General features: G+C 33.3%; 1 protein-coding gene and 1 pseudogene across 2 annotated transcripts; one reads left to right on the top strand and one right to left on the bottom strand.

The window, feature by feature from the left end:
- Positions 1-6,788, top strand: LOC114385255 (phosphatidylinositol transfer protein 3-like). Of its 2 annotated transcripts, none has more exons than XM_028345276.1 (6): positions 1-270; positions 3,217-3,313; positions 3,448-3,624; positions 4,054-4,152; positions 5,259-5,501; positions 6,095-6,788. In XM_028345276.1, the coding sequence occupies exons 2-6, from the start codon at positions 3,239-3,241 to the stop codon at positions 6,497-6,499; spliced, it is 999 nt and encodes a 332-aa protein (XP_028201077.1). In that variant the 5' UTR covers positions 1-270; positions 3,217-3,238; the 3' UTR covers positions 6,500-6,788. The 2 variants fall into 2 exon arrangements, with proteins under 2 accessions (XP_028201077.1, XP_028201078.1); XM_028345277.1 differs by having other exon boundaries at positions 3,197-3,313.
- A 1,523-nt stretch (positions 6,789-8,311) lies between these two features.
- LOC114385256 lies at positions 8,312-12,458 on the bottom strand (annotated as a pseudogene).
- Positions 12,459-14,253: the final 1,795 nt, after the last annotated feature.

The following is a 14,253-nucleotide window of genomic DNA, read 5'->3' as shown; positions in this document are numbered from 1 at the left end:
TCCACGTGGGGCCATCACATGGATTAAGTTTCAAGAACACAGTTCGTGAGCGTTTACATACACAAATATCGGAATCATTCATTCAAGACTGAGACTCACTCCTCCCTCCGTCACCATCGTTTTGTGCGTGAGCGTTTCTCCATTTCTTTCCCCATCAGCGAAAAGACAGAACAAGCTACGTTGACTTTTTCCATTTTCCAATTTTCTCGGTGATTCTATCAGCCTCCGACACAATCGCGCGTCAAACGTTGAATCGGTGCCACCACTCAGGTCAGCCACCAACTCCCCCTCCTCATTGTTTTCTCCGAATTTCCTTCATTCCTTTTCTTCCGTTCATTCCGTTCTTTTTCGAATCTACATTCTTTCATAATCCATTTGCTAATTATATGAAAATCTCCTATCGATTTTCGAATCTGAATTCTGGATTTGAGCCTATAATTTGTGTTATAGCTAGTACTTTGCCTTTAACTCAATAGAAATAGAATCGCTTTTTGTGCGCGTGTGTTCTCGTTTCCGCAACTATAGGGTTATTTATTTATGTATTTATATTTCACAGAGGGATAGGATAGTAAATTTGTTACTGGTGATTGAATTGGCAAGACCTTATGGTCGTGATTCGATTTATTCAATATGACGCAATTTGTAGTTGAATCGTGATTGACTCTAATGCTTTGAGTATGAAACATTGCTGGATCTAAGTCAAACTAGTTCAACCAACTTAGCAATTTGGGGAAATTTGTGATTTCTGAAAATTTCATGACAGTGAAAGAGAAGCAACTAGTATTGAGCCTAGGAAGTGTATTATTTTTTTTTAATTTTTTTTACTTCCCGATATTTGCTCTACCTGGGATATGTAACTATAGAAGATACTCTTCATAGGCCAGGGGATGCTGTTAGCTTGCATCCTGTAATTTCTTTTTTTGAATTTTGTACCAACAAGGGTGAGATATCATGAAAATTTTATATGTGCTAGCCTTCTATTGTTTTTAAAATGGTTAATGCTGAATAAAAACCTACTTTCTCCACTTTTCCCTGTTAACCATGGAATTGCCTAACTATCTTTTTATGGACAATGTTTTGTGATAATTTAATTTATTTTTTTACAGAAGGATATATGCAATATTTATATAAATGCTCATCGTGAATACTAGAAATTGTTAAGAAAGATCTCATTGTGAATAATATTCCTAAGAATTCAGTCTTTAATCTAGTCCAATTTAGCCAACCTCTGCTACCGGGATAAGACTCCTGTTGTTGCTTCATATATCTTGGATTCATATCCTAAATTTAAGAAATACCATATCCCCATATAATACTGGTATGTTATCTTACATTTCCAATACAGATACCCATATACATGCATGATGCATCATAGGATTAAACTTTTTGACAAGCTGTAATAATAGTCATTAAGTGTTTGTTTGCACTTTGTTGTGCACTTGTGCCCTTCTGGGTCTTGATTGTGTGAGACCTGAACTGGGCAAAAGCTAAAGTCTTGTTTATCAAGAATATTGAGCATAGAGCAGATTACTTGTGTTGCCTTTATGAGAAGCGGCTTTTGATGAAATATGAAGTAAAATGTTGACTAAGATTTTAGGAAAGGAGATGTACTAATTACTCAAGGATTGTAATGACAAGTTGTTTAAGTTTGACTGATGGATGCGACTAGCTATCAGCATCCTAGATTACTTATTCAATAATTAAAATCCTCACTAATACTTTAATTCGCAATTTTCTAAATTTTCCTCAACTATATGTGAATAAACAAATAGGAATTTAATTAATTATGACCTGGCTTGATTATAAAAAATAAATCAGGGCAATTTTAATAAAAAGTAATTCTAAGTTACTTAGTAGTGAGTACAAATAGGAATATGCAATTAGAGTGTCAGTAGTCCCACACAGGCTTAATTGATCTAAATTTCCTCAATGGTAAAATTTCCATCTCACTTTTTTATGTTTTGGGATATTCAGATGGCCAAATTTCCTTTATGTTGCATAGGATATACTTTTCTATTTGAAAATAAACAAATGTGAACCTGCCAGTGAAATGACAAGTTTTAAAATATTGATGCCAGTCCAAAACATGTTGAATTGATTCTAAACCTAAGTGAACCATGGTTATCTATAATTCATTCTCACCTATCTATGTATATAATGAAATACATGGATTGCATGAAATACAGAAAATTGGTTAAGGTGGTTTGGACATGTATAAAGAACAACTTATCAGTTTTGGGACTGAGGTATGGTCTCCCCCCACACCTCCCTCCCCCCTTCCAAAAAGAGTGCTAAAATGTAGTTTCGCCCTACTTTTTGGGTTTTAGTTCTTTGTCTGCAGTTTACAATATGTTTTGTATTTGTTAAACATTTATATCGATAGAGATGGGAATATTACAATGATTAGATAAATTATAATATTTTATGACGTCACAACAACTCGTGCTCACTTCATTTGATTTAAATTTAATATTTGTGTTTTATGTTAATGTTAATTTAATACGTTGTATTTCTGGCCACACTATATCCTATAATTTTTAGAATTTCACATTCCTGTATCTTTGTCGTATCGTATTAGTGTACCATATTGTATGTGTTTATCTTGTGTTGTAACTATGTTCGTGCTTTCTAGGTTTTAGATGAATAGAAAATTGTTTCATTTAAATTTATGGTCAACCTCTGATATATTTTTTTAAATAGATAAACTAACTATCCTGAGTGGCTATAAATGAATGCCAGCATTTTAACAAATAAACGAAGGTAAAAAATATTTCCCATGAATTCACATTGGCCCAATCAAAGTTTAGCTGAAATAATTTCAGTGAATGGTAATGTTGAATATTGTTTTATTTTCTGGTATCTTGCTCTGCTTATAGAGAGACAGCAGGGTTAGGTTATTTGTGTGAGCTGTCTCTCTCCTCTCTTGTACTATATATATATGCCATTTTGAAAGCAATAAAGTTTAAGCTAAGTGAGAGAACTTTTCCTCACTAAATATCTCTAGCTTCAACTGGTAATATATGGTATAGATGTTAAAAGTTAGTTGTCTTTACAGTTTGTAATTCTACAAGAACTATAGCTTGTCTGCATGATGAGCTATTGGATAAAAATGTAACTTTGTGTCTAGATCTCTGGTATGCTGTAATGATTTAGAAGATGGGTGATTACTTAGATAAATTGGTATTGATTTTTGCAGTATTCATTTTTGACTTTTAGGGAGAGTCTCTAACAGACCAACATGAGTGTGGATCCAAAGAGAAGTGCCTCTAATGGCCAGGAGAAAATGTTACCATCACTAGAACAGCAAGCATTGGTATGTCCAGTAATTTTGCTTTCTTGGTGCATCCACAATATTACCTTGTTTTGAGACTTGGCATTTGTAAATATTAAACTGCAATGTTTTGAGCAAAGCTGCACTGTAGCTCATAATAATTTTCTTTCTTCCAGATCAATGAGGTGAGAAGGTTAATTGGGCCACAGTCTGGTAAGGCGTCCATTTTTTGTTCTGATGCATGCATCTCAAGGTATTTGAGAGCACGGAATTGGAATGTTAAGAAGGCAGCCAAAATGTTGAAGCTGACCTTGAAATGGAGAGAAGAATACAAACCAGAAGAGATTCGCTGGGTGAGTTGCTGACTTTCTTCTTTTTTTTTTGTATGACTTTTGAGACGTAATAAATAGCAGGGAAGGGATGTGTCCTTCTTGGTATTGCTATTTCTAACTCAATCTTTCTAGATACCCAGGTTAACCTGAGTATTTTGTGTTGCATCTATTCCCTTTTTCACTCCTCTCTTAAGAGGAGATGAAGGTGGGCCTGAATAAACATGAAAAAGTTCTTAATTGTGTCCATTGGCCTTGTTTGGCTATATCTGATCAATATCCTACCTGAACTACTAGCAACTGAACATCATATTGTCTTCAGACTGATTTAATTTAACCCATTTAATTACTGACTCACCTGGAATGTTTGTGATCTGAACATTTATGTCAAACCATCACTCTTTCTGGAATTATCTTCTGATAAGTGGTTTGGTGTGTATTTTTTTGATGCAGGAAGATATTGCTCATGAAGCAGAGACAGGAAAAACCTATAGAACAAATTACATTGACAAGCATGGGAGAACAGTCCTAGTAATGAGACCTAGTCGCCAGGTATCTTCTGAAAATCACTTATAACCTCGAGCATGTTTATCTAAGTCAGATATCATGTGTTTTGCTTGGAATAAGTGAAAATGGAAGAATGAATATGTAGGATATGTGTTGGAAAGCCGCCTTAGTTGCAGTCACCCCTAGCCTTCCTTAGTTGGAGCTTCTTTGGGGGATACCTTTGTTGCGGCCTCAAGGGTGGTGTTTAGTCCCATATCGACTAGAGATGAGTTAAATAGAGCTTATAAAGTTTGGACAGTCATCTCATTACAAGGTGGTTTTGTGTTGTCTGAGTTAGGTCCTAAACCCAAATTTTAAGATGGTACTAGAGCCTATCCTAGATCCATTGTTGGGTCACCTATTTTTTCTCACTCGAGGCTGGTAGCCTTTGGTGGGGGAGTGTTTGAAAGCATCATGGTCACCCCTATCCCACCTTAGTTTTAGCCTCTTTGAGGGTTGTCTTAGTTTCCACCTCAAGGGTCGTGTTTAGTCCCACATTGATTAGAGATGTAACTTAAATGGAGATTATAAAGCTTGGGCTGTCCTCACCTTACAAGTTGGTTTTGTGGGGTTGAGTTATGCCCTAAACCCAAATTCTATGAATATATTTAAACATATTATTTGTCACGTCTAAAAGAACCTAACTCACTTCTAAAAGTTATCTCAAGAGAGGAGGATTGTCAAGTCTTATAAGGAATATTTTGACCATATTCCTTGTCAATGTGAAACATCTTAACACCCCCTTCTCTCACGGCTAGAACTAGACATCTAGAGCATGAAGTTTGTAAGACTGAGAGATTCTGGCATCATAGTAGAACTGGACTGAACCTAAAGTAGGATTAAAAATATGAAGCGTAATGTTTGTGGGATTGGACATATGTAGCTGGCCTAACTTCAAGACTAACTAGGTTCTCATGCCATATTAGAAATATACCGAACCGAACTTATATAATTATAGTCACGTAATTTCCAACAGAAAGCACTCATGCTTCCTGCTTTGACTTTGATGTCAGATTTAATAGATTCTACCTGCATAGCTGGTTAGAATCTTGTTTTTTTGAGAGGAATGTTATCCATTTTTTAATTTTTTTTTCTTCTTTTTTTGGGTTCAGAACTCAAAGTCAACAAAAGGCCAAATTAAATATTTGGTATACTGCATGGAGAATGCTATTTTAAATCTTCCACCAGAACAGGAACAGATGGTCTGGTTGATTGACTTTCAGGGTTTCAATATGTCACATATATCAATAAAGGTGACACGTGAAACGGCCCATGTATTACAAGAACATTATCCAGAACGGCTTGGTCTGGCAATACTGTACAATGCACCTAAGTTCTTTGAACCATTTTTCACGGTAATTAAATAAAATTGTTTTCTATCTCACACTTCATGCTTCAATATCTTTCTGCTCCTGTATATCTATATTGATTTTATGTATTGAATGAAGGTGCAAGTTGATAATGCGATGAAACTATTTTAGATTCTAGGCTAGAATGAGTCCGAAAATGATTTTCGTTCTTGAAAAACTTTCAATGTTTCAGGTGTATTTTTGCCACTCAAGATGAGATTGAAATTTGAGTCCACTGGGTCCAGAATTGAAGCTCTGAATCCAAGCTTCTTTTTTTTTCCTTTCCTTTTTCTCGCTTTGGGTGTGTCTCTCACGGACTGATACAAGTTTTCATCGTCATTTGATTTTTTATTTTTACAAACTTGTAATTTACATATAATAGACGGTAAGGAAACTCAAAAGTCAAAAGTACCCTATTCATTTACTTATCACTTTGCCTCTGACATAGGAATATATGTACTGGTTTCTTGATCTGTATGAGAACTATAAGAGAAATTTATGGTTTTTGCCTCTTAATTAATGTGTTTATTTTTAGCTGCTAATAATTTTGATCATTAATCTAGTACCATTGTCTGATGACAAAATATGTATTGCTGCAGATGGTAAAGCCCTTATTAGAGCCCAAGACTTATAATAAAGTCAAGTTTGGTTACTCTGATGATCAGAACACCAAGAAGATTATGGAGGATTTGTTTGATTTTGACCATCTTGAATCTGCATTTGGTGGGAATGATGATACAGGATTTGACATAAATAGATATGCTGAGAGAATGAAAGAGGATGACAAGAAGACTCCCTCTCTCTGGACAAGGGAAAACTCTCCATCATCAGTCCCAACTCATGCTCCTTTAGATTCGACTAGGTTAGAATCAGATACTGATGCTTCAGACAATGAGAAAATAGACTCTTCCCCTGACCCCGTGATGGATACAGGTATCATTAACCCTGATCAGAAAATTTTGGTTAATGAAGGAGAAAAAAATGCCAGTGCAGATATTCATTAGAATGAGAAATTACAAACCTTGGGCCTTTGAAATAATATACAGGCACTAAGGTAGCAAGATGCTGTGACATTCTTATTTTGAAGTTAGAATCAAGAGACCTTTTGTTAATTTGATGTTGGATTTAACATGATCACAGATGTTTTTGCCTTGTGAATTCTATCTTTTAACGGGCATGAAATGCTTGCTTGTGCAGTCAGCAGAGTTTTGCTGCTGTTGTGGTAGACAATTTTTTTCCTCCCTCGTGGATGGAAGAATGGCTTGTTATTGCAAGCAGGTTCATCTTACTCTACACCTAGTATCATTCTTGTGGGTATTTGTTTCTTTTAAAAGAGATCATATGTGCAATGTAAAGAAATAAATTTAACCATTGATTTAAAATTAGTTTAGATTACAAGGTATTTTAATTCAAATCAACAGTAGATATATATTTTTGATTTTATACATTAGCTCGCTTAAAAAAAGAGGTTAAATCTTTCATGTGTTATCTCAACCGAGTTGCAGTATTTGACTATTTGTGCTTTATGCCTTTCTATGTTTCTGCCAAGTTTGATGTCTATCTTCGCTACCTCGAAGCACCCTGAGTGAACTGTAAGAAATTGTATTGTTGATCTCTTAGTCCAACGGATTCCTCTTATCATAATACACCCAAGTACTGATAAGAAAAAACAAAAATAATAGAATGGAGCTAAACTCCTTAGAAACTGAAAAGAGAAAAAAACAGAGAATGTAATATGAAGAAGGAATTCCCTGACTGAAGGACCTACTCTTTTGTTCAGTCAATTCACCCAATACCCTTTTATAAAATTCTCCCCCCCTTTCTTCCCACTTCATTCCTCAGCTGCATGATTCTCGCATCCTTTCTCATTCTACCTTGCCACATGGAAATTCAGTTATTTTCCCTTTCTCTTCTCATTCCCATCCTCCTACTGGCTACTGCCACGTGGTATTTTCTTTTTTCTCCTTATTTTCACTTTTCTTCCTTCTCTCGTATACCCCGGCAAGGCATTATCCTTAGCTCCCTTCTCTTTTCCTTCTTCATGTCCCCTTTTATGCTAAGTTCACATCCTACAAGCTACATGTTTTTTGTTGATGTAAAATTCCTCACACTCCCTCCTCCCCATTTTCTTCTCATCTCCTCCGCACACTCTCCCTTCCCATTCTGATAGTGACTCTCTTGTGTCGCCCTTCTGATGTTCATTGTTGCCTCACACTGCACAGACGTCTCATGGTAATTCATCTTTTTCATTGTGGTTGTTTTTATTTTTCATTGTTGTCGTTAAGACTATTATGTTTTCATTGTGTATATTATATTATACCACGGAAATATGTTTCTGTTTTGTTATTTAGCGAATACAGGATGAAAGCATATTTCCAGTTTGTAGTTAGAAAGTAGTAAAATGAAAACATGTTTTTGTTTTGTTATGAAATCTTAGTGTTCTATTATCCGCGTAATTCCGAACAGAGTTTCAATGTTTGCAGGATTTGCCTTATGGGGTGAACATGCCTTTTCTCTCTTTTTGTAGACAACTACTGTGGGCAGAAATCCAATACGAATGTTTACCTTGCTTTTTGCTTACCATGCTAGTTCATTGTGATACAATGCTCTCCACCTCCTTCAACTTGTATTTTTACAATGATATCATATTACAAACTATTCTTATTCCTATCATCCTTATGCATTTTTTCTGCTTCACTAATCATTGAAATCACAAATTTAAAGTAATAGCACAATGTACAAATTTTTATCTAGTTATTTTCATGTTAACTCCGGAAGACAAAAATTCATTTCATTCCTCATTGCAAATGGAAGGAGAGTAAGTAATAAGTTTCTATATATTAAAACATTCCTGATGTCCAATAAAATTCACATTACAACTCATTTACAATTAATTGTAATCGACATGAAAACATTTCTAAGATTCAATGATTTATTTGTATGTGTGTGTATATATAGGCACATGGAAGCAATTACTCTCCTTCACCATATGAGAACAACACTGGAGTGGAGAATGGATCTTAATCTCCTAGTTCTAAACTGTGCTAAACACCCAAAAGACATACGCAAATTTTCATACAATCTAACTGTAACACTGATAACATCTTTTTTACCCCTTATGTAATACTGTACTGCTGATTAACGTGTGATGAATTCCCTGAAACGAAGATGATAAAATGATAAAAAGAAGAATGTAGACTAAGAGAGAAGCATAAACAGAAGAAAGTGAGCGTATATCTATTACCTAACCTTTAAAAAAAATTATTGGAACATATCATCCAACCTCTGCCTGTAAAGAGCCAAACGCTGTGACCAGGTAATAGTATTGTCAGTGCCTTGGAGACTTCGTTAACAAGATTTGAGGAATGAAGAATGGAATATAATTTTAACAAACATTATATAGTAAAAATCCAATTAGTAGAAAATTAAGGACTAATAATAGATCACAAATCCTAGAGGAAATGTGCACATCAAGTCTTCCAACTATATACCCAATTTACGTTCAATTCCCCCTTGAAAAAGTTCAGAGTTTCTGGAAAACATGCATTTTTCTTTTCCGGTATGATAAGTCTGGAATTTTAATCAAAATTGTTTCTTTGCTTATTCAGTTATTGACATTTATAGGATCAGGAATTCTATCCAAGCCAAATGAAAATAATCATTTTGGTGACAAAATAAAGGTGCTTAACATGGAAGCACAGAACCAGGTATTACCAATACCATCATATAAATAATAAGTTCCTAAGAGATAAGCTAGTAAATTTAAACCATAGCTGTCAATATTGAAACTATTTTGAAGTGAGTAGTGGCGTAGTGCTAGTAATAAACTCTCTATTATTGACTAAAATATATTAAAAACTATAAAAATAGAATCATGAGTGGAACTCATTGAATAACAAGTGAGATTCACAAAATTTATGATTTCCAATAAATTTTAGTCAACAATAGAGAGTGTGTTCAAAAGAGTGTACCAGAAAATGTGTTGCTAACATTTTCCAAGTTAGGTTTATTCTTTCTATCTGTTTCTTGACTGCAAGTGCCATTTCATCTTTCCGAAGCAACAGATATCAATTCTTAAATAAAAACTTCTAGAATGCTAAAGGAATCTTCATCTTAGCAAAATGGAATGAAATATACAAGGGATATAGCTACATACCCTCGTGTGGGCATAAACTCCAGTTTCAGTGGGCCCTATTGGACTCCCCCTCCTAATGAATCTTCCTTCTTTGAAAATATAAAGCATTGGAATTCCAGTTGACAATTCTAAACTAATCACCTGTGAAAAGGTGAAATAAAAATAAAATCTTGACTATTTATGACATTTGAACATATAAATTGTGATAACCATGAACAATTGATCAATCACCTTTTGGGAAGTTAGTTTGTCAAGATACATAATAATGGATGTCAGTGAATTCCCATGAGCTGAAATCATAACATTTTTTTCCAGATAAAAGTTGAGGTTCAATCTGCAGTATAATGTCATGGAATCAGCTCCATATAGAATATAGATGCTATAACATCAAATTTTAACACACATAATACTGACTTGTTAACTATTATAATCATAGACCATGAAGAATAGCATAAAAGGAGAAAATGAAGAAAGGGAGATTGCCAGATTACAAAATTCTAAACTACCACATACTTGGTCTCTGAAATAGGCAACTGCCCTTTCAGCACACATTTCCAAACTTTCACCATTTGGAGGAGGTACGTCATAACTTCGACGCCACTCATGCACTTGTTCTTTCCCATATCTGTCTGCTGTTTCTTGCTTATTGAGACCCTGTAGTTCCCCATACCTGAAAATATTAACAAGTATGGCCTATAGATTATATTTTGTACACAAGGTTGTAAAGCAGGAGTAGCAAATATTGAAAGTAGGAAGGAGATTTCTACATTCTTTCATTCAATTGCCAAGCTGCTATGACTGGAATGGATTGTTTTTTTGTATCTTCACTAAAAACTTGACTCCATTCCCTTGCTTGTTCACTCTCATTGTGCATTATGATAGGAACCTGCAGGAAGTTTGATCACTAATAGTTTCAAAAAGGCATCTGAATACTATATTGCAGCAAATGAATATATTTTTTCAAATAGTTTAAGCTACATACTAATACAATACACATAAACATACATCATCTGCAATATATATTGCATAATCTGTTGTCAGTTTTCTATTCTTTTCTGGATTATGATGACTATAACAGTTAAACTCCCCTGCCTTCATAGTTAAGCACTAGTTGTTAGGTGCAGTCCATGCTTAAAAATATGTTATGAACTTTCTCAAGTGAAAATTAGTGGACATGTTATGTCTCTTTTAACACCTGAAGATAGTTATCCATTTATGTTACCTTCTTGCGGGGGTGCTGTGTCATGGCAAGCATGGCTGTCATTTGCGCTTGAATCAAAGCAGATGTAAATATGAGATCCACAGGAATACTCCTAATTCTTTTGCCAGCTTCAATTGCCTCATCTATACCCCTCTTGCTTAGAGGGACATCAACACAACCTGTGAACAAGTTCTTTTCATTCCACAAGGACTCCCCGTATCGAATAAGGATCAAAGCAGCTTCATCTGAGTAGGAACAAACTGAATAGCAGTTAGATGACATCCAATGGTTTCAAAATGTGGCAATCAACTGAAACACGGTGAATCCAACTTCAAGATGCGATCCATATGAACATTCTTTGACAAAGAAACATGTTCTGCAATAATCAATGTCAGCTGACAGCAGAGTTTGCCTTACTTGATTTCTTGTGAGTGTCTCAATCACTAGTTTTGCATCTTGAAGGGGATGATATTGTGTCAACCACTGATTTTTTGAGATGTTATTGTTGGAATTTTAGGGGATTTTTATAAAATAACAATAACTGATTTCTGATATATGCACTCTTTCTTAGGATATGTTACGGAATGTTGTAAAAACAACGGATATACCCTATTGGGCCAACACTGACACACTTGCTCATTTAAATCCATATCATATCATCTGATGATTTAGTTGTATAATAGATTCACTTAATTTGATCACATAAATAACTAATATAATTGTTTGTAATATTAGTCCATATTAATTATTGGAATAGAAAATTCCAACAGCTATAACTTGAATTACACTACAATCTCTTCTTGACAAGCAATTACTCGTGATAAAATCCTTTGTCACCCGTCTTACAAAATTGTTAAACTTTTGCTGATGATAAAATTGTTGATATGAGAATGAGATTGAAAAGTCCCAATTGCTTGGTTATACACTCCAGCAGCCATCTTCTGAATATTGAAAACAAACAATTCATTAGGCAAATCCAGTTAATACTAACCAACTCATACTCAAGGCAAGGATGCATCATGAATGTAGAGATTTATTTGTCCATTTTATTAGTATCAAACCATATCATCAATGTTCGAATCAATGAAACAAGAAACGAAGAAAGCTCATACATGCTTAATTAGAAGACATCTTGTTGATAATAGTGCCAAAAATAACAGAAAAAAAAAGAAAAGAAAAAGTGAAACATTGGGAATTTAAAACGCCCCTTCTTAAAAAAAATGCAGATCTATTATGAGGATGAATACCAAAAATCAAGATGATCCCAGGTATGAAATATATATGGAGGGGAGAAAAAAGCAACAGAAAATAGAAATCCTTCTATTTTCTACATGAACGTGATTCAGGGTACCTGCAGCAATTAGCCGAGGAAAACAGCAAGACGAATATATGTTGTTATATAGTAGTCTAATGTGAAAGTGAAAGTGGGAAGAGTATACTATAGTTTATATATATATATATATATATATATATATATATATTGGAAGAGAAATTAAGTAGGCACGAATATTTATTGGCCTCCTTTTACATAAGGGTGGTGGCGAAGAAAATGAGGTGGTGATGGAGGTAATGCAGAGTTTATACTTATAGCAAGAGATTCTAAGGAAGTTGACGGAGTTAATTACAGAAGCTACCAGTATTCCCTCCAACCAACTAACTAACCGATGAAAGAATACGATGTCGATTATTCAGAGGGAAAATGAGTTAGTATGAGTATTTGTTACGACTTTATTACAACTCAATTGAAGTACAGAAGAGTCAATATAACGGCACATAAAAGCTAGCTGTGTGGTTTCACTTGGGTTTGGTTTGTACTAAAAAGTCACATTTAAACAGCGTACGACAGTTTATGTAGTTCGATAAAAACTACGATTGCTGCCACAATTATTATCATCACCACCTACTACCACACATATAAGAATTACAAGGTTGACATGTGGTTAAAGAGAAAAGAAGAAAGAGATATGTTGTGGGTTTAAATCCCTGCTTCAAATCCCTTCAACTTACAAAAATTAATAAATTAATGATTAAAATTGATTGATAAGAAAAAGTATCTTACCTAAAATAATTATTTTATCTTATTTTATTCGGTTATTTAGTGTAAGAATGAGATAACTATATTTAAGTACACTTGTATTCAATTGGCACACATTCTAAGGCAGTATTTTTTATGGGTTTCTTTTTTTACCAACATGTACCTTCTCTCTCCTCAAAATACCTAATATACATCACTTTAATATTTTTTTTTCCAAACTACACTAGTTGAAGGATGGTTCACGGAAGTCTGGTTTGGTCATCCGACTTTCGGTTTTTTTACCAAATTACATACCCTCTCTCTATTCTTTTCCTAAAATACACTACTTTGGGTATTTATTCCCAAAGTACACCTGTTTTGGCCACTTCACGGAAGTCGGGTTCTCACACCCCGACTTCCGTTCTTCCTTTTTTTTTTTTTATAAAAAAGTTTTTATATTATTAAAATTAAATATTATATTATATAAAATTATTTTTAAATAATTTGAAAATTATTTATTTATTAAATTAATTTATCTAATATTATTTTATAATTTAATTTTGTTATTAAGAAAATGATATTATTAAATTTAAGTGTTTTTGTTATATTATTTAAATTATTTAAGATATTTTTTAGTGAATATATGCTTTAAAATTTGAATTTTGTATAATAATATATTTATTTTAGTAAATATTTATTTTGTATAATAATCTGAATTTTAAAATTTTTAATTTAATTATTATATAAAATTATTTTTAATTGATTTGAAAATTATTTATTTATTAAATTAATTTATGTAATATTATTTTATAATTTTTTGTAAAGAGAAATATACATATAAAGAAAAATATAAAAATTGGATAAAATTAGAGTATAATTTTTTATTTATGTTATATGTAATTGTGTAGTTAAATTTATGTTTTGTTAATTTTTGTATGTTCTTGTAATTAAAAAATAATAAAATTAGTTAGTAGTATTAAAATACAGTAAGAAAAACACCGCAAAAAAATATATGACAAATCAGTCATAGACAAAATACTCAAATTAAATGATACTCGACAATAATGAAACATATTAAAAATTACACTTACAATGCAAACATAACAAAACTAATGAGGATATGAAATATGTTGTGCAGAATACATGTCTTCTTCTATTTAGATTACTGGTTTGCTAAAAATAGCCAAAATTTCTATTGTGCAGAATCGTTTCCAATAGTTGGATTGTGCTAACACTTTTAGCACGTCTTCATCATTTTTCAATTCTGTTATGTCATATTCAATCAAATTTTTGAAATACTTAGAATGACCTAGTTATCGAAAGAATAATCGTCTAACCAATTGTGATCCGTGAATTCCATTAGGGGGAACCTCTGTAGGTGCAACTTGTTTGATTAAATCCTTGAGTT

Source organism: Glycine soja, chromosome 14 (genome assembly GCF_004193775.1).
Source record: "Glycine soja cultivar W05 chromosome 14, ASM419377v2, whole genome shotgun sequence".
NCBI lineage: Eukaryota > Viridiplantae > Streptophyta > Magnoliopsida > Fabales > Fabaceae > Glycine > Glycine soja.
The sequence above is the reverse complement of the archived record's forward strand: the minus strand, read 5'-3'. Positions and strand labels throughout refer to the sequence as shown.